The sequence below is a fragment of the Lagenorhynchus albirostris genome, chromosome 13 (assembly GCF_949774975.1).
Source record: "Lagenorhynchus albirostris chromosome 13, mLagAlb1.1, whole genome shotgun sequence".
In the NCBI taxonomy this organism is placed as follows: Eukaryota; Metazoa; Chordata; class Mammalia; order Artiodactyla; family Delphinidae; genus Lagenorhynchus; species Lagenorhynchus albirostris.
Window position 1 is genome coordinate 70,976,281 of NC_083107.1, and position 24,419 is coordinate 71,000,699.

The 24,419-nt window shown below is 40.6% G+C and overlaps 2 protein-coding genes across 2 annotated transcripts in view; one reads left to right on the forward strand and one right to left on the reverse strand.

Annotated features, from left to right (window-relative positions):
* Positions 1-17,035, reverse strand: part of FAM228B (family with sequence similarity 228 member B) — a 35,614-nt gene extending 18,579 nt beyond the window's left edge. The window contains exons 1-4 of the mRNA XM_060168978.1: positions 16,935-17,035; positions 15,860-16,366; positions 3,361-3,418; positions 1,895-1,963 (exon numbers count right to left, since the gene is read on the reverse strand). Of these exons, the coding sequence (XP_060024961.1) occupies positions 1,895-1,963; positions 3,361-3,418; positions 15,860-16,366; positions 16,935-17,035 (735 nt within the window). The remainder of the gene's footprint in view (positions 1-1,894; positions 1,964-3,360; positions 3,419-15,859; positions 16,367-16,934) is intronic.
* Positions 16,899-23,345, forward strand: PFN4 (profilin family member 4). The gene is made up of 4 exons (XM_060169752.1): positions 16,899-17,297; positions 17,588-17,725; positions 18,534-18,639; positions 21,587-23,345. Exons 1-4 carry the CDS (start codon positions 17,181-17,183, stop codon positions 21,613-21,615), a joined length of 390 nt encoding a protein of 129 aa, XP_060025735.1. The 5' UTR covers positions 16,899-17,180; the 3' UTR covers positions 21,616-23,345.
* Positions 23,346-24,419: the final 1,074 nt, after the last annotated feature.

Genomic DNA, 24,419 nt, shown 5'->3' on the forward strand with positions numbered 1-24,419 from the left:
ATGTACACATTTAAATTCAGACCTAACCCTTTCCCTCCATCCTTTCCACATGCCCTGGATTTAAGAATAGTATGTGCTATAACGGAGTACAGATTACACATATACAGAATTGGGAAGGGCAGGCTGTTTGGATGATTATAAATAAAGATAACTGTAGCTTTTAAAGCAACTGAAAAAAGTAATAAATGATCTCTTAGTACCTTTTTATTTACGTATTTTAAAAAAGCATCTAATTCCTCTTGTCTCCTTTTTATAATCTTCTTATGTGAAGCAACATTTTCTATAATTTTCTTCTGGAGAGGATCTGCCACATGATCAACCCATCTTTTATATAATATCTCTTTTTTTCTTGCATTTAAGAAGTCATGATGCTTTAAATATTTACCTAGTTCCTAGTAAACAGTGATAGGAAAGACAAATATATTATCTTAAAGTTTTCTTGTTCCAAATTTTAAACTTAATTTATATTCATAAGAATAACCCACAAAATCATCCATTAATTAAACCATTTGGTTGGCTTCTGTGTGACACACACAATACTGGAAACAAAGAATACATGAATAAATTAGACAACATGCCTGCTCTCCCTGGAAGACAGACAACAAAACAAATCTACAAAACAACAGGAGGAGGGACCATGTAGCAAGAGATATATGGGGTTCAAACAGATACTAGTATACCAGTGTTCACTGCATCATTACTCACAATAGCCAAAAGGTGGAAACAACTCCAGTGTTCATCAACAGATGAAGGTATAAACAAAATGTGGTATATACGTATAATGGAATATTATACAATCATAAAAAGGAGTGAAGTTCTGACACATGCTACAACATGGATGAACCTTAAAAGCAGTATGCTAAGTGAAATATGACAGACACAAAAGGATAAATATTGTAGGATTCCACTTACATGAAATGTCTAGAATAGGCAAATTCATAGAGACAGAAAATAAATTAGATGTTACCAGAGGTTTGCGGAAGGAGAGCTGGGAAGTTACTACTTAATGACTACAAAGTTTTGGTTGGGGTGATGAAAAAGGTTTAGAAATACATAGTGGTTATGGTTGCTCAACAGATAAATGTAATTAATGTCACTGAATTGTACACTCAAAAATGGTTAAAAAGCAAATTTTATGTTATATATATTTTACAATAGAAAAATTAAATTTTTTACAAGATTTCCAAATTGGTAGACATTTGGGATGGGCCTTCAAGAACAGAGTTATCTAGGAAGAGAAGGAACGACACAGAATGAGGAAGAAGAATATTCTATGGAGGGAATTCCCCGGCGGTCCAGTCATTAGGACTCCACACCTTCACTGCCGAGGGGCCGAGTTCAATCCCTGGTCAGGGAACTAAGATCCCACAAGCCGCACAGCACAGCCAGAAAAAAAAATAAGAATACCTAGTGACTCCACAGAAGCCCCACTAACACGAAGGAACAAGTGAGTAGGAGGAAACTCTTATAAGGTATCTATAAAAGAGTCCTCACAAAGTATAGGAAGAGAGGAACTAAATTAAAGCAATCTCAGAGCTCTTTTAAGTTCAATCCTAAAGGCTAATGAGTGTTTTAATTGTTTTCTATATTTTCTAAATTTTTTTTTTTTTTTTGGCGGTACGCGGGCCTCTCACTGCTGTGGCCTCTCCCGTTGCGGAGCACAGGCTCCAGACGCGCAGGCCCAGCGGCCATGGCTCACAGGCCCAGCCGCTCCGCGGAATGTGGGATCCTCCCGGACCGGGGCACGAACCTGTGTCCCCTGCATCGGCAGGCAGACTCTCAACCACTGCGCCACCAGGGAAGCCCCCTAAAATTTTTATAATGACAATGTACTACATCTGAAATGGAAAAACAAAATTTAATTTTTGAGACACATTCTGCAGCCAATTCTTACCTTAATTATATAATTTTCTCTGTATAATATTGATTGAATAGCTGCATCAATATCTTCTTTAGCTAATGCCTAAAATGACAGAATGACATTTTGAAAATCAAATATTTGAAAATTAAATTATTAATACTACCTAGACTCATAATATTTTATGTGACATACATATCCCTGGAAAGTTCTCTATAAATCCAATTTTTCTACTTCAAATCATATCATCAGTACTTTTTAAAGAGGATTTGAATCTTTCTGCTCTCAGCTACAGTTCACTCTCGGGAAAAAATAACTCAGATCACAGACATTTTGAGTCCCAATATGGTCAAATGACTTCGCCCAGACACACATGGTAGGTAAAACCCATCTTTTTTCACATCCTATAAAGTGATACAATCAGGCCTCTATTTGAATTCATTTACTCTGAATGAATTCTATTTGAATTCATTTAGTCATTATAGCTATCAAATATTAATACTTTTTATGAACAAGCCACATTTTCAGTATTTTAAAGCAACACAATCTTCAGGAAATAGCTCATAAAATTAAATTTTTCCATTTTCATAACAAATTTTCCACAATTAAACATGTCAGAAAATGCAAGAGGTTGATTTCTAGCATACATGTGAATGTAATTAACATCACTGACTTACACACTTAAAAATAGTTAAAAAGAGTAAATTTTATGATATAATTTTTCCACAATGGAAAAAATGATTAATAATAAAAGAGTCCCAAAGTGGGCATTTGGGATGGGCCTTTGAAATCCTCTCATAATTACACAAAAATAAAATATTCTCAAATTAACTGTCATTGGAATTAGTTGTCTTCACTTCCACTACCCTTGTTTTCCAGAATAGATGAGTAAAATCTCAAAATCTAAGAACTAACCTTCCCCATTAACACACAAGGAAATTAAGGCTCAAGGGAGTTAAGCAACAACCAGAAGCCTAGAAAATCCTGCACTGAGCCCAGAATTCAAACTCAAATGTATCTAACTCTAAATTCATTTTCTTTGTCTTTCTGCCTCAGAGTTGCTATTCCTAGCAAATCTACTGCTGTCAAAACCAAGATGAGTACTGAAATATTAAAACCACCACCTGAAAACACTGGAGACTGACCCAGAGCAGGAAGAAACTAAAGGGTAGTCAACACTTGGAAAAAGAGAACAGCACTGGAAAAGTTTTCAGTTCTTTATGGACTTTTGTCTAACAGCAGGCCTCAGTCATAGCTAAACAAGGTAGCTCAAATGCAGACAGAAATACACAGTTTTACAGATTCAATAATTAGAAGACAGAGTTCAGGGCAACCATAGCAGCAGAAAAATGAAGAGGAGAAATACCTGAAAGGAGTAAGCCATAGACAGAATGCCACAAATTCTGCAGACCAAATCTATGGCAGACCCTTGAACTACATAAGCACAAATCAGACTCCGTGGAGCCCAGCTAAAGCTAAAAAAGACTAAACAGTGATTTCACCTGCTGCCAACTGCAGGAGAGACAAAGTTCAGAGTTCGTGTTCAGCCAAGTTAACTGCCTGCTAAAACAAAAACTCAATATTAATCACAGGAACATAACAGAATCCAGACCCTTTACAATGTATCTCTCATAACGTCCAAAATCACTAGACAAATAGGAAAACGTGACCCTTACACAGAAAGACAATCAACTGGAGACCAACTCTGAGATGGCCCATATGTTGGAATTAGCAGACAAGGATTCTAGGTCAACTATTATAGCTATGTTTAAGAAGTTATAGGAAAATATGCTCATAATGAATGAATAGAAAACCTCAGCAGAAAAATAGAGACTGAAAAATAACCAAGTGGAAAATACAGTTCTTAAATTTAAAAAACAAACAAACTTAAATGGGCTTAACAGCAGATTGAAGATGACATAAAAAGAGTCAGTGAACTTGAATTCAAATCATTAGAATTTATCCAATCTGGGAAACAGGAAGAAAAAAGACTGGAAAATGAATAGAGTTGTAGCAACTTATGAGACAATAGCAAAAGGTTCAACAAGTTGATAACTGGAGTCCTAGAAATGATAAATAAAAGAATGGAATAGGAGAAGAAAGAAAGTTAGGAAGGAAGATAGAATAAGCGGGAACAGATTTATCCTCCTACCTTAAAAAAAAAAAGTTAAACCACAGTACAAGACACTGGACATCAGGCTATGAAGGACAGTGGCCCCTGAGATACAGAACACAAGGTAAGCCTTAAAATAGCTCAACAGAGCCTGGAGAGAATTTCCAGACTGTGGCACAGAGAGGAGGAAATCAGGTGGAATCCACCTGTCTCCCTGAAATGAGCAGGGGAGCTGGGAGTCTGGGGAGGCCAGGGTAGCTACAGTTCATAGAGCACAGTACCAGAGGGAAGAAAGTCATACAGAGAAAGAGCTTTAGGGATCTGCAGAGAATTAGATCTGTAGAGGGTCCCCCTTGCGTCTTCAGGTGAATGCTGAACACTATATGCATGTGGGGAACCTACCCAAAGAAACACTGGGCAAAGTAGTACCTGAAAGGATTAGGGGAACAATCCCTAGAGGTCACACAACCCCAGGAGTTATTCCTCTTAACATCAGCCAGGGTGACAAACTTTATGGTGCATAAAACAGAGTTGAGTACTTAGAGGGGTTTTACAAAATAAGTACTAAAGCAAAATTGGCCATACACTAAATGATACTACAGTTCTGTCTAACAAAGCTTGGTGGCAAGACATGAAAAAAATCAGACTGTGTCCAAGTAACTTAACCGCATACCAGAACAAAGCTCAGCATATTTATTGGAAATCAAAGATATCCAGCACTCAACAAGGAAAAATTCACATCTGGCATCCAATTAAAAACATCACCAGGCATACAGGTCATGGAAGAAACCTAAATGTCCATCGACGGACGAATGGATAAAGAAGTTGTGGCACATATATACAATGGAATATTACTCAGCCATAAAAAGGAACAAAATTGAGTCATTTGCTGAGACGTGGATGGACTTAGAGACTGCCATACAGAGTGAAGTAAGTCAGAAAGAGAAAAACAAATATCGTATATTAACGCATGTATGTGGAACCTAGAAAAATGGTACAGATGAACCAGTTTGCAGGGCAGAGGTTGAGACACAGATGTAGAGAACAAACGTATGGACACCAAGGGGGGAAAACCGCGGTGGGGTGGGGATGGTGGTGTGCTGAATTGGACGATTGGGATTGACATGTATACACTGATGTGTATAAAACTGATGACTAATAAGAACCTGCAATATAAAAAAACAAACAAAAAAAAACAACTAATACTAAACTTTCTTTGGGTTATTTGTATGGAAATATGTTTATATAAATGTTTCAGACATTACATGAAATTTCTAAAAATCTTATATGTTCTGGTATAATGTTATAAGTCATAATTCTAGTTATTACTTTAAAATGTATATCTCAGAAATTTAAAAAAAAATCACCAGGCATATAAAGAAGCAGGAAAATTTGACTAATGAAAAGAATCAATCAAAACTACCCCAGAGGAGACTTCCTTGTGTTCCAGTGGCTAAGACTCCATGCTCCCAATGCAGGGGGCCTAAGTTTGATCCCTGCTCAGGGAACTAGATCCCACATGCCGCAACTAAGAGTTTGCAGGCCGCAACTAAAGATCCCACATGCTGCAACTAAGGATCCCACACCCAGCAACGAAGACCTGGTGCAGCCAAATAAATATTTTTTAAAAAAACTACCCCAGAAATGACACAGATGATATAATTATTAGACCAAGACATTAAAATAGTTCATAAGTGCAGGAAGCTAGACGAAACAGCAGACGTTTTGAGACACGGAAGATTTTTTAAAAGGCCCCCTAAAAACTTAAGGGATAAAAACCACAATGTCTGAAATGAAAAATACAACAGACAGGATTATCAACAGACTGGGTATTACAGAAGAAATGATTAGTAAAGTTAAAATCATAATAGAAGCTGTCCAAAATGAAATGCAGGGAGGAAAAGTATGAAAAAGTTTAACAGATAATCAGTGGGCTATGGGATAGCTTTAAGCAGGCGATTAAACATGTAATTTTATTTCCCAAAAGGAGAAGGGGTGGGGTAGAAAAAATATTTTAAGAAACGATGGCTGAAATTTTTCCAAATGTGTTGGGAACTATACGCTCACCAATACTAGAGGTTCAATGAACTCTAAGCAGTAGAGAAACTGGAACCTTCATACATTGCTGATGAGAATGTAAAATGGTACAGCCACTGTTGGAAACAGTAGGCAGCTCCTCAAAAAGTTAAACACAGAATTACCATATGACTTAGCAATTCCATTCCTAGGTTATATACCCAAGACAGCTGAAAACATATGTTCACACAAAAACTTGTATACAATGTTCACAGCAGCATTGTTCATAATAGTCAAAAACCAGAAAAAATCCAAATGCCCATCCACTGATGAATGGATAAATAAAATGTGGTATATCCATATACTGGAGTATCATTTGGCCATAAAAAAGAATGAAGTGCTGACACATGCTACAACATGGATGAACCATGAAAACAGTATGCTAAGTGGAAGAAGTCAGACACAAAGGACCACATACTACATGATTCCATTTGTATACAATGTCCAGAATAGACAAATCTAAGAGAAAGTAGATTAGCAGTTGCCAGAGAACAAGGGAGAAGGGAATGGACAAGGACTGCTAAACGGTATGAGGTTCCTTTTTGGGGTGATGAAAATGTTCTGGAATTAGAGAGGTGATGGTTATACAACCTTGTGGATATACTAAAAACCACTGAATTGTACACTTTAAGGTAGTGAATTTTAAATTAAAAAATGCACGGGCTTCCCTGGTGGCGCAGTGGTTGAGAGTCCACCTGCCAATGCAGGGGACACGGGTTCGTGCCCCGATCCGGGAGGATTCCACATGCCACGGAGCAGCTGGGCCCAAGGGCCATGGCCGCTGAGCCTGCGTGTCCGGAGCCTGTGCTCCACAATGGGAGAGGCCACAACAGTGAGAGGCCTGAGTACCACAAAAAAAACGACAACAAAAAAAAAAACACACAATGAGGGACTTCCCTGATAGTCCAGTGGTAAAGAATCCGCCTTACAATGCAGGGGACGCAGGTTCGATCCCTAGTCGGGGAACTGGGATCCCACATGCCATAGGGCAACTAAGCTCACGTGCCACAACTACTGAGCTTGCACACCTCAACTAGAGAGCCTGCATGCCGCAAACTACAGAGCCCACGCACCCTGGAGCCTGCATGCCACAACTAGAGAAGAGAAAACTTGCATGCCACAACTAGAGAGAAGCCCGCGCACCACCACAAAGATCCCACATGCCTCAACAAAGATCCCAAGAGCTGCAACTAGGACCCGACGCAGCCAAAAAATTTTTAATTTTTTTAAAACACCACACAATGAAACGTGACTCTACATCTTTTGAAATGTGACTCTACATCTTTTAGAATGTCTCAAAAGACTACACCTACACACACACACACACACACACACACACACACACACACACACACACACACAGACTGTACCAAATGTTGGCTAGGATGTGAAACACTGGAACTCCCATACACTGCTAGTGGAAATATAAAATAATATAACTTTGGGCTTCCCTGGTGGCGCAGTGGTTGAGAGTCCGCCTGCCGATGCAGGAGACACGGGTTCGTGCCCCAGTCCAGGAAGATCCCACATGCCACAGAGCGGCTGGGTCTGTGAGCCATGGCCGCTGAGCCTGCGCATCCGGAGGCTGTGCTCCGCAACGGGAGAGGCCACAACAGTGAGAGGCCCGCGCACCAGAAAAATAAATAAATAAATAAATAATATAATATAATATAACTTTGGAAAACAGTTGGCAGTTTCATAAAATATTAAATTCATTTACCATATGACCTAGGCATTCTACAACTAGATGTTTACCCAACAGTAATGAAAATATATATCCATATAAAGGCATGTACATGAATGTTGCTAACAGCTTTATTTATAATAGCCAAAAACTGTAAACAACCCAAACATCCAATGACAGAATAGACAAACTGGGGTATATAGCATTCAGCAAAAAAAAAAAAGGAACTGAGTACTGAAACATGAAATAACATGGATGAATTGCAAATTATACTGAGTGAAAGAAGCCTGACAAAAATAATACATAACATTATATTTGTATAAAAAAATTTAAATGTAAAATAAACTATAGTGAGATTGGTTCAAGATCCGGAGTAGAAGGACGTGCTCTCACTCCCTCCTGAGAGAGCACCGGAATCACAACTAACTGCTAAACAATCATCAACAGGAAGACACTGTAACTCACCAAAAAAGATACCCCACATCCAAAGACAAAGGAGAAGCCACAATGAGATGGTAGGAGGGGTGCAATCACAATAAAATCAAACCCCATATCTCCTGGGTGGGTGACTCACAAACTGGAGAACACTTATACCACAAGAGTCCACCCACTGGAGTGAAGGTTCTGAGCCCCACATCAGGCTTCCCAACCTGGGGATCCGGCAACAGAAGGAGGAATTCCTAAAAACTCAGACGTTGAAGGCTAGCGGGATTTGACTGCAGGACTTTGACAGGATTGGTGGAAACAGAGACTCCACTCTTGGAGGGCACACACAAAGTAGTGTGCACATCGGGACCCAGGGGAACGAGCAGTGACCCCATAGGAGACTGAACTAGAACTACCTGCTAGTGTTGGAGGGTCTCCTGCAGAGGTGGGGGTGGCTGTGTCTCACCGTGAGGACAAGGACAATGGCAGCAGAAGTTCTGGGAAGTACTCCTTGGCGTGAGCCCTCCCAGAGTCCATCATTAGCCCCACGAAAGAGCCCAGGTAGGCTCCAGTGTTGGGTTGCCTCAGGCCAAACAACCAATAGGGAGGGAACCCAGCCCCACCCATCAGCAGTCAGGTGGATTAAAGTTTTACTGAGCTCTGCCCACCAGAGCAACAGCCAGCTCTACCCACCACCAGTCCCTCCCATCAGGAAACTTGCACAAGCCTCTTAGATAACCTCATCCACCAGAGGGCAGACAGCAGAAGCAAGAACTACAATCCTGCAGCCTGTGGAACAAAAACCACATTCACAGAAAGACAGATAAGATGAAAAGGCAAAGGGCTATGTACCAGATGAAGGAACAAGACAAAACTCCAGAAAAACAACTAAATGAAGTGGAGATAGGCAACCTTCCAGAAAAAGATTTCAGAATAATGATAGTGAAGATGATCCAGGACCTCGGAAACAGAATGGAGGCAAAGATCGAGAAGATGCAAGAAATGTTTAACAAAGACCTAGAAGAATTAAAGAACAAAGAGAGATGAAAAATACAATAACTGAAATGAAAAATACATTAGAAGGAATCAATACCAGAATAACTGAGGCAGAAGAACGGATAAGTGACCTGGAAGACACAATGGTGGAATTCACTGCTGCAGAACAGAATACAGAAAAAAGAATGAAAAGAAATGAGGCCAGCCTAAGTGACCTCTGGGACAACATTAAAGGCAACAACATTCACATTATAGGGGTCCCAGAAGGAGAAGAGAGAGAGAAAGGACCTGAGAAAACATTTGAAGAGATCATAGTCGAAAACTTCCCAAACATGGGGAAGGAAATTGCCACCCAAGTCCAGAAAGCGTAGAGTCCCATACAGGATAAACCCAAGGAGAAACACACCGAGACACATAGCAATCAAATTGGCAAAAATTAAAGACAAAGAAAAATTATTGAAAGCAGCAAGGGAAAAACGACAAATAACATACAAGGGAACTCCCATAAGGTTAACAGCTGATTTCTCAGCAGAAACTCTACAAGCCAGAAGGGAGTGGCATGATATACTTAAAGTGATGAAAGGGAAGAAACTACAGCCAAGATTACTCTACCTGGCAAGATCTCATTTAGATTCGATGGAGAAATCAAAAGCTTTACAGACAAGCAAAAGTTAACAGGATTCAGCACCACCAAACCAGCTCTACAACAAATGCTAAAGGAACTTCTCTAAGTGGAAAACACAAGAGAAGAAAAGAACCTACAAAAACAAACCCAAAACAATTAAGAAAACGGTAATAGGAACATACATATCAACAATTACCTTAAATGTGAATGAATTAAATGTTCCAACCAAAAGACACAGGCTTGCTGAATGGATACAAAAACAAGACCCATATATATGCTGTCTACAAGAGACCCACTTCAGACCTAGGGACACATACAGACTGAAAGTGAGGGGATGGAAAAAGATATTCCATGCAAATGGAAATCAAAAGAATGCTGGAGTAGCAATAGTTGTATCAGATAAAATAGACTTTAAAATAAAGAATGTTACAAGAGACAAGGAAGGACACTACACAATGATCAAGGGATCAATCCGAGAAGAAGATATAACAATTATAAATATATATGCACCCAACATAGGAGCACCTCAATATATAAGGCAACTGCTAACAGCTATAAAAGAGGAAATCGACAGTAACACAGTAACAGCTATAAAAGAGGAAATCGACAATAACACAATAACAGTGGGGGACTTTAAAACCTCACACCAATGGACAGCTCATCCAAACAGAAAATTAATAAGGAAATACAAGCTTTAAATGACACAACAGGCCAAATAGATTTAATTGATATTTATAGGACATTCCATCCAAACACAGCAGATCACACTTTCTTCTCAAGTGCGCACAGAACATTCTCTAGGATAGATCACAACTTGGGTCACAAATCAAGCCCTAGTAAATTTAAGAAAATTGAAATCATATTAAGCATCTTTTCTGACCACAACGCTATGAGATTAGAAATCAATTACAGGAAAACAAATGTAAAAAACACAAACACAGGGAGGCTAAACAATATGTTACTAAATAACCAATAGATCACTGAAGAAATTAAAGGGGAAATCAAAAAATACCTAGAGACAAATGACAATGAAAACACAACGATCCAAAACCTATGGGATGCAGCAAAAGCAGTTCTAAGAAGGAAGTTTATAGCAATACAATCCTACCTCAAGAAACAACAAACATCTCAAATAAACCATCTAACCTTACACCTAAAGGAACTAGAGAAAGAAAAACAAATCCCAAGTTAGTAGAAGGAAAGAAATAATAAAGATCAGAGCTGAAATAAATGAAATAGAAACAAAGAAAACAATACCAAAGATCAATAAAACTAAAAGCTGGTTCTTTGAGAAGATAAACAAAATTGATAAACCATTAGCCAGACTCATCAAGAAAAAGAGGGAGAGGGCTTCCCTGGTGGCTCAGTGGTTGAGAGTCCGCCTGCCGATGCAGGTGACACGGTTCGTGCCCCGGTCTGGGAAGATCCCACATGCCACGGAGCGGCTAGGCCCGTGAGCCATGGCCGCTGAGCCTACACGTCCGGAGCCTGTGCTCTGCAATGGGAGAGGCCACAACAGTGAGAGGCCTGTGTACCGCAAAAAAAAAAAGAAAAAGAAAAAGAGGGAGAGGAGTCAAATCAATAAAATTAGAAATGAAAAAGGAGAAGTTACAACAGACACCGCAGAAATATAAACCATCCTAAGAGACTACTACAAGCAACTCTATGCCAATAAAATGGACAACCTGGAAAAAATGGACAAATTCTTAGAAAGGTATATCCTTCCAAGACAGAACCAGGAAGAAATAGAAAATATGAACAGACCAATCAGAAGTAATGAAATTGAAACCGTGATTAAAAATCTTCCAACAGGGCTTCCCTGGTGGCGCAGTGGTTGAGGGTCTGCCTGCCAACGCAGGGGACATGGGTTCGTGCCCCGGTCCAGGAGGATTCCCACGTGCCGTGGATTGGCTGGGCCCGTGAGCCATGGCCGCTGAGCCTGCACGTCTGGAGCCTGTGCTCCACAACAGGAGAGGCCACGGCAGTGAGAGGCCCGTGTACCGCAAAAAAAAAAAAAAATCTTCCAACAAACGAAAGTCCAGGACCAGATGGCTTCACAGGTGAATTCTATCAAACATTTAGAGAAGAGTTAACAGCCATCCTTCTCAAACTCTTCCAAAAAACTGCAAAGAAACACTCCCAAACTCATTCTATGAGGCCACCATCACCCTGATACCAAAACCAGACAAAAATACCACAAAAAAAGAAAATTACAGACCAATATCACTCATGAATATAGATGCAAAAACCCTCAACAAAGTATTAGCAAACAGAATTCAACAACACATTAAAAGGATCATACACCATGATCAAGTGGGATTTATCCCAGGGATGCAAGGATTCTTCAATATACGTGAATCAATCAATGTGATACACCATATTAACAAATTGAAGAATAAAAACCATATGATCATCTCAATAGATGCAGAAAAAGCTTTTGACAAAATTCAACACCTATTTACGATAAAAAACTCTCCAGAAAGTGGGCACAGAGGGAAACTACCTCAACATAATTAAGGCCATATACGACAAACCCACAGCAAACATCATTCTCAATGGTGAAAAACTGAAAGCATTTCCTCTAAGATCAGGACGAAGACAAGGATGTCCACTCTCATCACTATTATTCAACACAGTCTTGGAAGTCCTAGCCACAGCAATCAGAGAAGAAAAAGAAATAAAAGGAATACAAATTGGAAAAGAGGAAGTAAAACTGTCACTGTTTGCAGATGACATGATACTATATATAGAGAATCCTAAAGATGCCACCAGGAAACTACTAGAGCTAATCAACACCATGTGGTAAAGTTGCAGGATACACAATTAATGCACAGAAATCTCCTGCATTCCTATACACTAATGATGAAAAATCTGCAAGAGAAATTAAGGAAACACTCCCATTTACCATTGCAACAAAAAGAATAAAACACCGAAAAATAAACCTACCTAGGGAGACAAAAGACCTGTATGCAGAAAACTGTAAGACACTCATGAAAGAAATTAAAGATGATACAAACAGATGGAGCGATATACCATGTTCTTAGACTGGAAGAATCAATGTTGTGAAAATGACTATACTACCCAAAGCAATCTACAGATTCAATGCAATCCTTATCAAATTACCAATGGCATTTTTTACAGAACTAGAATAAAAAAATCTTAAAATTTGTATGGAGACACAAAAGACCCCGAATAGCCAAAGTGGTCTTGAGGGAAAAAAACGGAGCTGACTTCAGACTATACTACAAAGCTACACTAATCAAGACACTATGGTACTGGCACAAAAACAGAAATACAGATCAATGGAACAGGACAGAAAGCCCAGAGATAAACCCACACACCTATGGTCAACTAATCTATGACAAAGGAGGCAAGGATATACAATGGAGAAAAGACAGTCTCTTCAATAAGTGGTGCTGGAAAACTGGACAGCTACATGTAAAAGAATGAAATTAGAACACTCTGTAACACCATACACAAAAATAAACTCAAAATGGATTAGAGACCTAAATGTAAGACTGGACACTATAAAACTCTTAGAGGAAAACATAGGAAGAACACTCTTTGACAGAAATCGCAGCAAGATCTTTTTTGATCCAGCTCCTAGAATAATGGAAATAAAAACAAGAATAAACAAATGGGACCTAATGAAACTTAAAAGCTTTTCCACAGCAAAGGAAGATGAAAAGACAACACTCAGAATGTGAGAAAATATTTGCAAACAAATCAACGGACAAAGGATTAATCTCCAAAATACCTAAACAGCTCATGCAGCTCAATATTAAGAAAACAAACAACCCAGGGCTTCCCTGGTGGCACAGTGGTTGAGAGTCCGCCTGCTGATGCAGGGGACACAGGTTTGTGCCCCGGTCCTGGAGGATCCCACATGCCGCGGAGCAGCTAGGCTCGTGAGCCATGGCCGCTGAGCCTGCGCATCTGGAGCCTGTGCTCCGCAACGGAAGAGGCCACAACAGTGAGAGGCCCGCGTACAGCCAAAAAAAAAAGAAAACAAACAACCCAATCCAAAAATGGGCAGAAGACCTAAATAGACATTTCTCTAAAGAAGACATACAGATGGCCAAGAAGCACATGAAAAGCTGCTCAACCTCACTAATTATTAGAGAAATGCAAATCAAAACTACAATGAGGTATCACCTCACACCAGTTAGAATGGGCATCATCAGAAAATCTACAAGCAACAAATGCTGGGAAGGGTGTGGAGAAAAGGGAACCCTCTTGCACTGTTGGTGGGAATGTAAATTGATAAAGCCACTATGGAGAACAGTATGGAGGTTCCTTAAAAAACTAAAAATAGAATTACCACATGACCCACCAATCCCACTACTGGGTATATACCCAAAGAAAACCATAATTCATAAAGACACATGCACCCCAATGGTCACTGCAGCACTATTTACAATAGCCAGGACATGAAAGCAACCTAAATGCCCAGAAACAGACGAATGGATAAAGAAGATGTGGTACATATATACAATGGAATATTACTCAGCCACAAAAAGGAACAAAATTGAGTCATTTGTAGAGACGTGGAGGGATCTAGAGACTGTCATACAGAGTGAAGTAAGTCAGAAAGAGACAAACAAATATCGTATATTAACACATATATGTGGAACCTAGAAAAACGGTACAGATGAACCGGTTTGCAGGTCAGAAATAGAGACACAGATGTAGAGAACAAACGTATGGACACCAAGGGGGGGAAAGTGTTGGGGGGTGATAGTGGTGGGATGAATTGGGAGATTGGGATTGACATGTATATGCTAATATGTATAAAATGGATAATTAATAACCTGCTGTATAAAAAAATTCAAAAAAAATTTAAAAAAATAAAAATAAAATTTAAGAAAAATAAAATAAACTATAGTGATAGAAAGCAGGCAGGGAGGGGGCACTCACAAAGGGACACAATGAGGAAACTTTGGAGGTACTGAATATGTTCACTGTCTCAACTGTGGTGATGGTTTCATGTGTGAATACATAGCTAGGAATTTATCAAACTGTACACTTTCAATATATGCAGTTTATTGTATATCAAGTATACCTTAATAAAGCTGTGTAGAAAAAAAGAATCTAAAAAAACAAAACCACAACATATATAAATTTGGGTGATGCAGTTAAAGCTTCAGAAGAAACTTCGTAACTCTGTTATACTAGAAAAGGTATATAACCCATGTTAAACTAGAAAATGGAGAGCAAAGTAAACACTTTATAAAGAATAGCATAGTAAACACAGAGTAGTAATAGTAAACACTATATAAAGAATAGAATAGAAAACACAGAGAATAATATATTTAGCACAGGCCACTTGTCAGTGCAACCACCCAAGTATAAACTTCAGAATGCCACTACTACTGTACCTCCATGAAGGAAAGTGGCTGGGGCTCCAGCCATTCGTTTGAGCTCTTGAGCCTGGTAAGTCTGTCAGTTATCACATCACTGTCTGAACTTTTCATTGTGTTCACAAATAACAGAGCCCCTAGAAAAACTAAAAAATCAGCTTACTTAGTAACGAGAATTCAGATTTATTCTCTTCTATTTGATTAATAATCACTATTCGTGACCGTGAACGGACGTGGAACGGATTCTGAACTTTAGACACCCACACTTTCCCTAAGGAGAGGGGCCTTCACCCAGGATTCTGCTGGTGTCTTCCGAGCCAGCCTCCTTTAAGCAGGGGAGCTCTCTCCAGACCCACCCGCTGTCCCCTCGAATCCCAGGCTTCCCACAACGTGGCCCAATGGAGCCGGTGTGGCAATTCTCAGCCTGGCCTCTAGGAGTCGCATCTGCAGTTTTCGGAGTGGGCAGAGTTGCAGCCTTCTGGCTCCTGAAGCACACCCAGGATGGGCTTCTCACAGAAGGAAGGAAGGGCTTTTGAACACAATTAGCTTGTCTTCAAGCTCTGAGAGTCCCAAACCGCCACCCCCAGACCCGTCCAGCCCCGTCCAGCCCGTGCCTGAGGGAGAAGCACCCACGACGCCGCCCCTTCCCTCCTACCCCGCTGGCAAGGTGCGTGTGGCCTCCGCCCGGCCTGGAGGAAAAGCTGCAGGCCGCGACAGGTACCTCAGCTCCCTTCCCTCGACTGGCAGGGCCTTCGGTTCTCTGGCACCACGACAGGGCCGGGCCCGACAGCCCACGGCGCCTGAGTCGTCAGCTGCGGCGGGAGAGTGAGCCCGTCCCACCTGAGGTCCAGTCAGCTCGAGCCCGTCGCCTCGGTAGATTAAGAACGTTTCGTGTCCAGAGATTCGGTCGAGGCACCCCGCGACCCCTCCGCCGCGGCGGACAAGGAGTCCGCGCGCCGCCGAGGCGGCCGGTGGACTCCGAATTCCGCAGGACCGCCCGGTCCGGAGACTCGGCCGCTGCGTCCCTGAGTCCCGCGCAAATGCGCTACCGCAGACCAGCCTGGCTGAGAAGAAACCAGAAAAGTCGTAGCTCCGGCGCCCAACGGCTGGTCGTGGTCTGCGGTCGGGGCCGTAGCGCTTCTCGGTGACGGGCAGCTGCCGCAGCCAATAGCTGGGCTCGTCGCCCTCTCGCCCCGCCTCCCCCCTCGTCCGTTGACCGCCGCATGCGCTTCAAGCCAGCTTTTGGTTGAGTGTTGGGCTCCTTCCCGAGAGCAAGGGGGCTTTTCTTGGTCAGGCCCGCCGCGATCCCCCAAACCCTCTGCCCCTCCTGTGCGTGTCCGCAGCCAACCAGACTGGACATTAACACACCCTCCCTCGCCCTCAGTAACCCCGCTCCAGGGAACCCCCGTGGGCCAAATCGCTGCGAAGGGAGTGGCGGGCTAGGGGCTCCTTGGAATGACGAGTGTTTGTGGAGTTTGTCCCGATGAGGAGGGCCCAAGAAGACTTGGGAACCTGTGCGGAAAATGTCGCTTTAGGTTCCTTAAGGTGTTTTTAGTCCCCTGGGGTATTGATCAGTGTCCATAGTTGGTGCTGATGTTGGTCAGTGGGAAAGGAACGTGAGGACTCATGACCAGTATATCTCATTTAGTCTTGTTTACTTCAGTAGTTCTCCATTTCGTCAGGTTTTTAATTTTTTTAGTTTTAATCCTAGGTGATTCTGATGCAATCCTAGGTGAATGATTCTGATGAATCCTAGGTGATTCTATCTGTATCTATTGACACAGATAGAAAATTACGAGCTGTGATTTTCCAAACTCATAACCCTCTCTGTGAACTGATTTTCTATGATTCTGTTTTCCTCTTGAGTATTGGTGGGCACTGGATGATGGAACTCCATTTTCACCCTTCATCTTTTCAAAGTGCACATGCTGATATTAAAGCTGCCCAGGGTGTCTTAGGGACATTTGTATTCACAGGGCTTTTAAAAGCTAGCCAGAGCAGATGGTTTCAACTGCAGTTCCCTTTTTCAGGGCTGAGGGAGCATGAGCCATTTGCAGAACTTACTGTTAGATACACTCCTGGGAACGAAGCATGTAGACAGTGCAGCCCTCATCAAACTCCAGGAGCCGAGCCTATGTGTAGCATCACCTGGATTTAGTGTAAGAAAAAAACAGGCTTGGGCATAAGAGTTTAAATCTTTTTCTGTAAAGGCCATAGACAGTACATAAAAGAATGGGAGTGACTATGTTCCAATAAAACTTTATGAACACTGAAATTTGAATTTCATGTAATTTTTACATATCACAAAATATTATTATTTTGATTTTTTTTCAACTACTTAAAAATGTAAAAACCATTCTTCATTTGCAGGCTTACAAAAACTGGTAGTGGTACAAATTTGGCCAGTCCACCATAGGTTGCCAACTTCTAGTCTATTTAACCTCTGCAGGTAATGCCCAGTGATGTCCGAACACTTGTGGATGGATTTGCCAAGAACCCTTTGAAAACCAGAAGAGAAGGATTGTATTTCAAGGAGAAGGACTACAAATGTGTCCGGGCAGATGACTATTCTCTTTATGCTAAGAGTGTGAGTGTTCAAGATTTGAAGACAACTTTGTAAAAACCTTAAGAAAAGAATTTGACTCCAGTTTTCAGTTCCTCTCCTGATACTATCTTTAAAACAGACTAAGCCTGTTACTGCAATGGCAATGTTTGAGATAGCAGTCTAGTGCCAGGAAGGCACATGTAAAAGAAAGTTCTAACAGAGAGCCTAGTTCTGAGAAATGTTCATTCCAGAATTTATCAACTGAACCTTGCCTGAACTGTCTCTTTCCACTGTAATTATTCCTCATACTCTACATTCTCCTTCTTTAAAAAACAAAGTGATATTACTCTTGTGCTTAAAACGTCTCTTGGTTCACTGTTGCCTATAAGGAATTAAGGGGATGACAGTCATATTTCTGTATGCCCTATATGATGGGTTAGGCACACTTCATCCACATTATAAAATAAGTAGCCTCATTTACAGATGAGGAAACTGAGGCTTAACCGGGTTAAATAACTCTTCCATAGTCATACAGCAGAAAATGGAGGTGCTGGGATTCAAGCCCAGAGCTATCTAATTCCAAAATGTATTTCCTTTCCGTGACATCTGTTGTTCTCACTGGGATAGGGGTATATTACAATCAATTCAGGAGCTTTTTTCAGAATACACATGCTGTTATTACAACAGTCTAAAACTTTTTGACAACTAAATCAGTGAAAAAGAGCGGAGAGTCCAAAAACAAACATAATGAATATGGAAGTCAGGAAATGGTGAAAAATGTGGCTGGCGCGTAACTTCTTGTCCTGTAACTAGAACCAAGAGAAGGGCATTCTGTTTTATTTTTATCCAGGAAAATACTGGTGTGGTTGTTGTGAAGACCCGTCTGTATCTTCTGGTGGCAACTTACACTGAGGGCATGTATCCTAGTGTCTGTGTGGAAGCCACAGAGAAATTGGGTAAGTTTGCTCCCAATGCCTGTCTTTGTTCCCTGTGGTAGTCAAGTCTTCTGACTGCAAGTAACCCAATCAAACCAGCTAGGGTAGAAAGGAGGAATTTATTGGAAGGGTACCAGGGTTACTTATATAACCGGTGAAAGGACAGAGTGCAGCTGAGCCACAAGGAAAATGGATTCCAGGGACTGGAACACTGCTAGCACTCTACTCTAGTCTCTCCTCCTAAGAGGGTCAGCTTTGTTCCATCCCATTGCAGACTGCCTCCTTTCCTAGTGGTGTCATGGTCAAGCCTTGCATCCTATCTCTTAATTTCTTTTAGAACCCTGATCTGACAAGTCTTAGATCATATAATTTACCTTTATATCAGTCAGCTGGGGTTAGGAGGTGGGAAAGGCAGGGTTAAAAAGCAGAGATGTAGTTGCTGGGGGCCATCCTCTATACAAGGATTTTCTACAGAAAAATAAATTACTGTGAGCCAGGCTTATTGGTGTCTGCTGCATTCCCCTTCCATGTCTCTACATTTTAAAATAAAGATCTAATGTAGAACTAACTGGGAAATTATATCTATGAGAGTTGAGCTTAATAAACGATAAATTGTATCTGTGTTTAGATTTTTTAATCTAAATTTAAATTTCTTTTTTTTAGCAGTTTTAGTAGTCACTTTTAAAAAAAATATTTATTTATTTGGCTGTGCCAGGTCTTAGTTGCAGCAGGCAGGCTCCTTAGTTGTGGCATGCAAACTCTTAGTTGCAGAATGCATGTGGGATCTAGTTCCCTGACCAGGGATCGAACCCAGGCCCCCTGCATTGGGAGCGCAGAGTCTTATCCACTGTGCCACCAGGGAAGTCACCTAAATTTAAATTTCTAAAAAAAAGTTTTTGTTGGAGTTGCTTGAACACTCCTTTGAGATAGGAGAATCCTCCATCTACTTCTGCTAGTGAGGAAAGCAGCCAACCTTTCATTCTTTCAACGAATTCTCAGGGACGACCTACATGTATGTGCACTGCACTATCCTAATAAACTAGGAAATCAAAGCTGGTTAAGATAGTCTCTGCTTTCCATGCCTCTATACGATACTGCTGCCCTATCTGCCTGAAATATCTTCCCTTTCTGTCCCTGCCCTTTCACATCCAGTTGGCAAATTCCTAATTATCATTGAAAACCCAAATCAGATCTTGGGCTTCTCTCTACTGTGCTATGTATTTTATGCATACCTTTATTATTACTGACATTAGAGTCCTTTGTTTACCTTGATTGTGAGTCCCTAGAAGGCAAAAATTTCGTCTTAATCCAGTCCCTAAAACAGTGTCTAATGATGAGTAGGAAATTAATGCATGTTTGATGAACAAATAAATGAATGACCTCTGCCTAGCAGAATCTGGGAGGGCTCCAGACAGCGGAATCTTTTATTTTTTGATTAATTTTTATTGGAGTATAGTTGCTTTACAATGTTGTGTTGGTTTCTACTGTACAGCAAAGTGAATCAGCTATACGTATACATATATCCCATCTTTTTTGGATTTCCTTCCCATTTAGGTCACCACAGAGCATTAAGTAGAGTTCCCTGTGCCATACAGTAGGTTCTCATTAGTTATCTATTTTATACATAGTATCAATGGTGTATATATGTCAATCCCAATCTCCCAATTCCTCCCACCCGCTCCTTTCCCCCTTCGTACCCATAGTTTGTTCTCTACATCTGTGTCTCTATTTCTGCTTTGCAAATAAGATCATCTACACCATTTTTCAGACAGCTGAATCTTAAAGGATTAATTGAGAAATTAACTACCATCACAGAAACTACACACACACAAAATGTATATAAGTACAGACCTTCACAGTTGTCATAAATAGTTCCCTGGCATGGATTGTCATAAACCATGCTACATGGCTGGCAATGAGGTATTCTAGGAGCAAATAGGACTGAGCGTAGGCAAGACACAACTTAGGAAGCACCTAACAGGAGGGGTGATTTCCAGCATGGGAGGAACAGGCAATTACAACCACCGAGGATCTTTCCTGAGCAGGTGTCAGGATTTAAGGGAGGTTCAGTTTCAGTAGCGTAGGGCAGGAGCAGGAGGACAGAATGGAGACTTGTATATCTGGGCTAATTATCGAATTAAAGCTATCCAGAAAAGGAAGCCAGGAAAATGAGCAATTAGGCTCTAAAGAGGCCAGACGCTATCCTATCAGCTGTGGCCCAGGGCTAATTCCCCAGGTATCCTGTGGAGAAGACCAGAGAAGTTGCCTGCCCACTGTAATGTAGATTCTGTGGCTGGCACCAAAGAGTGCTTAGGGCCACAAGAGACTCCAAAGAATGTGTGTTATTTAGAAGGACAGGGCTGACATCATTCCACTAAGATCTCACTACTCTGGGAAGGGATCGGCTATCTTGGAAGTGACTGAATGCTCATGAGGGATGGAAGAGGCTGATATCCACTCAGGAGCCAGTTACTTATCTCATGTCTCTTCTTTTTTTTTGGCTGCGCCCACATCGCTGGCGGGTTTTGCAACCAGGGATTGAACCTGGGCCACCGCAGTGAAAGCGCTGAGTCCTAATCACTGGACCTCCAGGGAATTCCCTCATGTCTCATTACTCTATTTCCTTGACTTGTTTTTCTTTTAATTATATTTTTCTCTTTCAAAAATTATGCATGACAATTATAGAAAATTTGGGAAATAAAGAACTATTACAATTTTTTATTATGAAAGATTCTAGGAGCATTGTGTGTGTGTATATATAGATACACAAATATATATCTCCCCTAATAGACAATGAACTCCTTGAAGTCAGGGATTGGGTCTTAACTATCCAGTCATCCTTGTATCTCCAAGTACTTAGCACAGTGCCTAGCACGTGGTAGTTACGAACATTTATGGAATAAATGAATGAATCATATTGTGATAATGTACTGTTCATAAGTAATAACTATATTCTCTTTTCTTTCAGGAGAATATCTAAGAAGAAAAGGAAATTAAGTCATCAGAGGACTATGAAAGACAGCTTTTATGATTTTAGAAGAAAACTATAGATCCTAAAGAAAAAGTAATGCCTTATATTGTGGTTGAAAAATACTAGGCAGAAGATACTGAAAAGGAAGAATGAGTTAAGAAAGCAATTTTTCTTATTTCAAGAGATCCTCTTCTTTAATTGGAATTACTTAGTCCACTTTATTTGTTCCTTTTTTTTTTTTTTAGTGTTGGTCATTGGCATGAATGTGAGGCATTTCACAGGGCATATGATAGTTTCACAGGGCATTTCTGTTGGGAGTCCATGAGTCTCTGTATTCCCACACATCTTGCTAGGTATGCCAAGAATACAAGGCCCTAACCACTCTTCATGCAGACCATTTCAGGGTTATGTTGCAGGAAGCAACCTTGAAAAATGAAGTGATGTCTCCCTTCAGAACCAAGGGCAAGCTTGCTTACTGCTTGCTCTGAAAGAGGTAGATTCCCTGAATTCAGTGTTCCTGTCCTAGAGTGCAGCTCACTGCATGTGTGGCATCTATCTGGTCCACATCACCCCTGTGGGACCTGGGGAAAAGGGGAACCAATGTAAAGACCACCCAACAACAGGCCACTCGTCAAGGTATCTGAGGGATACACTGCACTCCCCACCATCTGCAGGCATCTGATTTTGTTGAGCACTGGAAAGGTCTTCCCAAAAATCAACTCAAAAAGATTTCTGACTCCACCTCCCTCACTTCCTCCTAGTCCACACAACTTAGTGGGGTCAATGAATACAGCCTTCCCCAGAAAGGGTTCATCTCCTCTTGGTCACCTCCTGGGTGATGATCAGAATGATGAGGGTAGAGAGTATATATAACCTATTTTGAAAATTCAGGATTCTACCCTGATCATTCCTGGCCATGGTGCATCTTTCTTTCTCCTAATAGTAACCCCAGGCCAGTCTGTTTGTACAGCTTCCAAGTGTCCCTAGGGAGGGAATACCATAGGCCACTGGCATTTCTTGACATTACCATGCAGTTTTCTGAATTCCAAAAGCATGCTATTTGAGGCAAAGTGTCTTTCGTTAATGTTTATAAAATTCTCCCACTTTCAGGTTTTGTATAACAGCCTTTCAAGGAGCCTACCTCCAATACAATTCCTTTTCTGAGCTTGGGTGCCAAGAACTACAGATTTGTTCTGGGTGGTCAAGCTGACCACTGTCCGTTCATTCATTTATCTGTTCAGCTGCTTGATTCTTTTCTGAGTTAGAGGTAAAAGTACATTTAAAATTTACTTATTTAGCATTCGTTGAGTAGTCTACTGTGTGCTAGGTACTGTTGATACAAAAGTAAATAATATATACACCCCACTGCAGATAGGATTACAATTTAGTGAAGAAAATTTATAAATGAGTCACATTACCATGTGACAAATGCTGTAACGGATAGAAAAAAAGAACTGTAAAGCACAAAGCCTAAAGCAATCAACTGTGCATTCAGGAGCCTGAAAATGCATTTGAAGTGAATCTGGAAGAATAAGTAAGTACAGAAGAGAGCGAAAAGCATTCCAGGTTTAAGGAATAGCATATGCAAGTTCCTGTTGTGTGAAAAGAATGGTGAGAGGTTCAGTGTGGCTGGAAAATAGTATGTATGAGAGAATGATAAATGAAACTGGGAAGATGGATGGGGCCAAAGGAGAAAAGGCTACTTTCTTCAGAGTAACTCAAAGGACATCAAGCAGTGTTGCGGTATAAACAGTACTTTTTGAAACTTTTATAATTTTGATTGCAAAAGTAATATACACTCATAAAAACACTTGAGAAAATAAGTTACTCATAATTTCACATTAAATGAAAACAACTGTTGATAGTTTTTGTTATTTTCTTCCAGTCTTTTTTCAGTGCACATAATATATACATTTTTTTTATAAATCTATAGTTTTATTGAGACAAAAACTGACAGTGTTGGTATGAAGTTTAACATTTAAACAAAAGTTTTCACAGAAACCTAACACATGCCTAAAAAGATTTTACAACAGAGTTCTAGATGCAGGTCTAAATGATGTCAAGAACTGATGGATCTCATGATTCAAGACAGCATTTTGGGTTTTAGTTAATTCTTAGGATTAAAAAAATTTGTTTTGTTTTAAAGTGAACCACTGCCCCAGTATGAAAATTTAATCTCCTGAGACCAGGGCTTCAGAAATCATTCAACTCTTGAAGTGACTCAGTGAACTTGTGCTGTCAGTGACTGAACCCTGCCACCAATGGTCTCAAAGTTCACAAAACAGAGGCTCCAAGAGTTTTCCACCCTAAGAGCACCGGCCCTTGTCTTTGCCTACTCTCCCATCTCCTATACCACCCTCTGCCCTTCCCCAAATACTTCAGCCAGTGGCTTGGATAGAGAAGCTGATATTTATAACTTCAAAATCGGAAAAGAAAGGGTCTTCTTGTCAATTTCAAGAATTAGCACCTCTAAGACAGAATGATCTGCCTGTGTATACACTCCAATAAGACTTTTCCTCCTCAACCAGTTTCCATCCCCCAAATGGCAGCTTTGGTAACTTCTTAACTTCTTAAGTTAAGAAGTTACCAAAGCTTAATGCTTTTTGGGAACAGCATTAAGCTCAGGCAGGGAACACCTTGGCTTCTAAGTTTCAGGCATTCACAGCTTTTAAACAGTCTCTCACAGACCTCATTTAGGTTGCCAATGACATTTTTTGAAAGGATGAAATATTCTGGACACAGAACCAAATCATCATTAGTTGTTCTTTCCTTTGTTTCACCATTTTCCCCCAACAGGCCCCAAATTTTAACAAAAATGACTCTAACCCAT

Excerpts from the sequence above, each read along its gene's own strand:
- PFN4 (XM_060169752.1), top strand. The coding sequence starts at position 17,181 with ATGAGCCATTTGCAGAACTTACTGTTAGATACACTCCTGGGAACGAAG. Across the intron at positions 17,298-17,587 it reads TAGCATCACCTGGATTTAGT|GTAATGCCCAGTGATGTCCG; the intron begins GTAAGAAAAAAA and ends TAACCTCTGCAG. Across the intron at positions 18,640-21,586 it reads GGAAGCCACAGAGAAATTGG|GAGAATATCTAAGAAGAAAA; the intron begins GTAAGTTTGCTC and ends CTTTTCTTTCAG.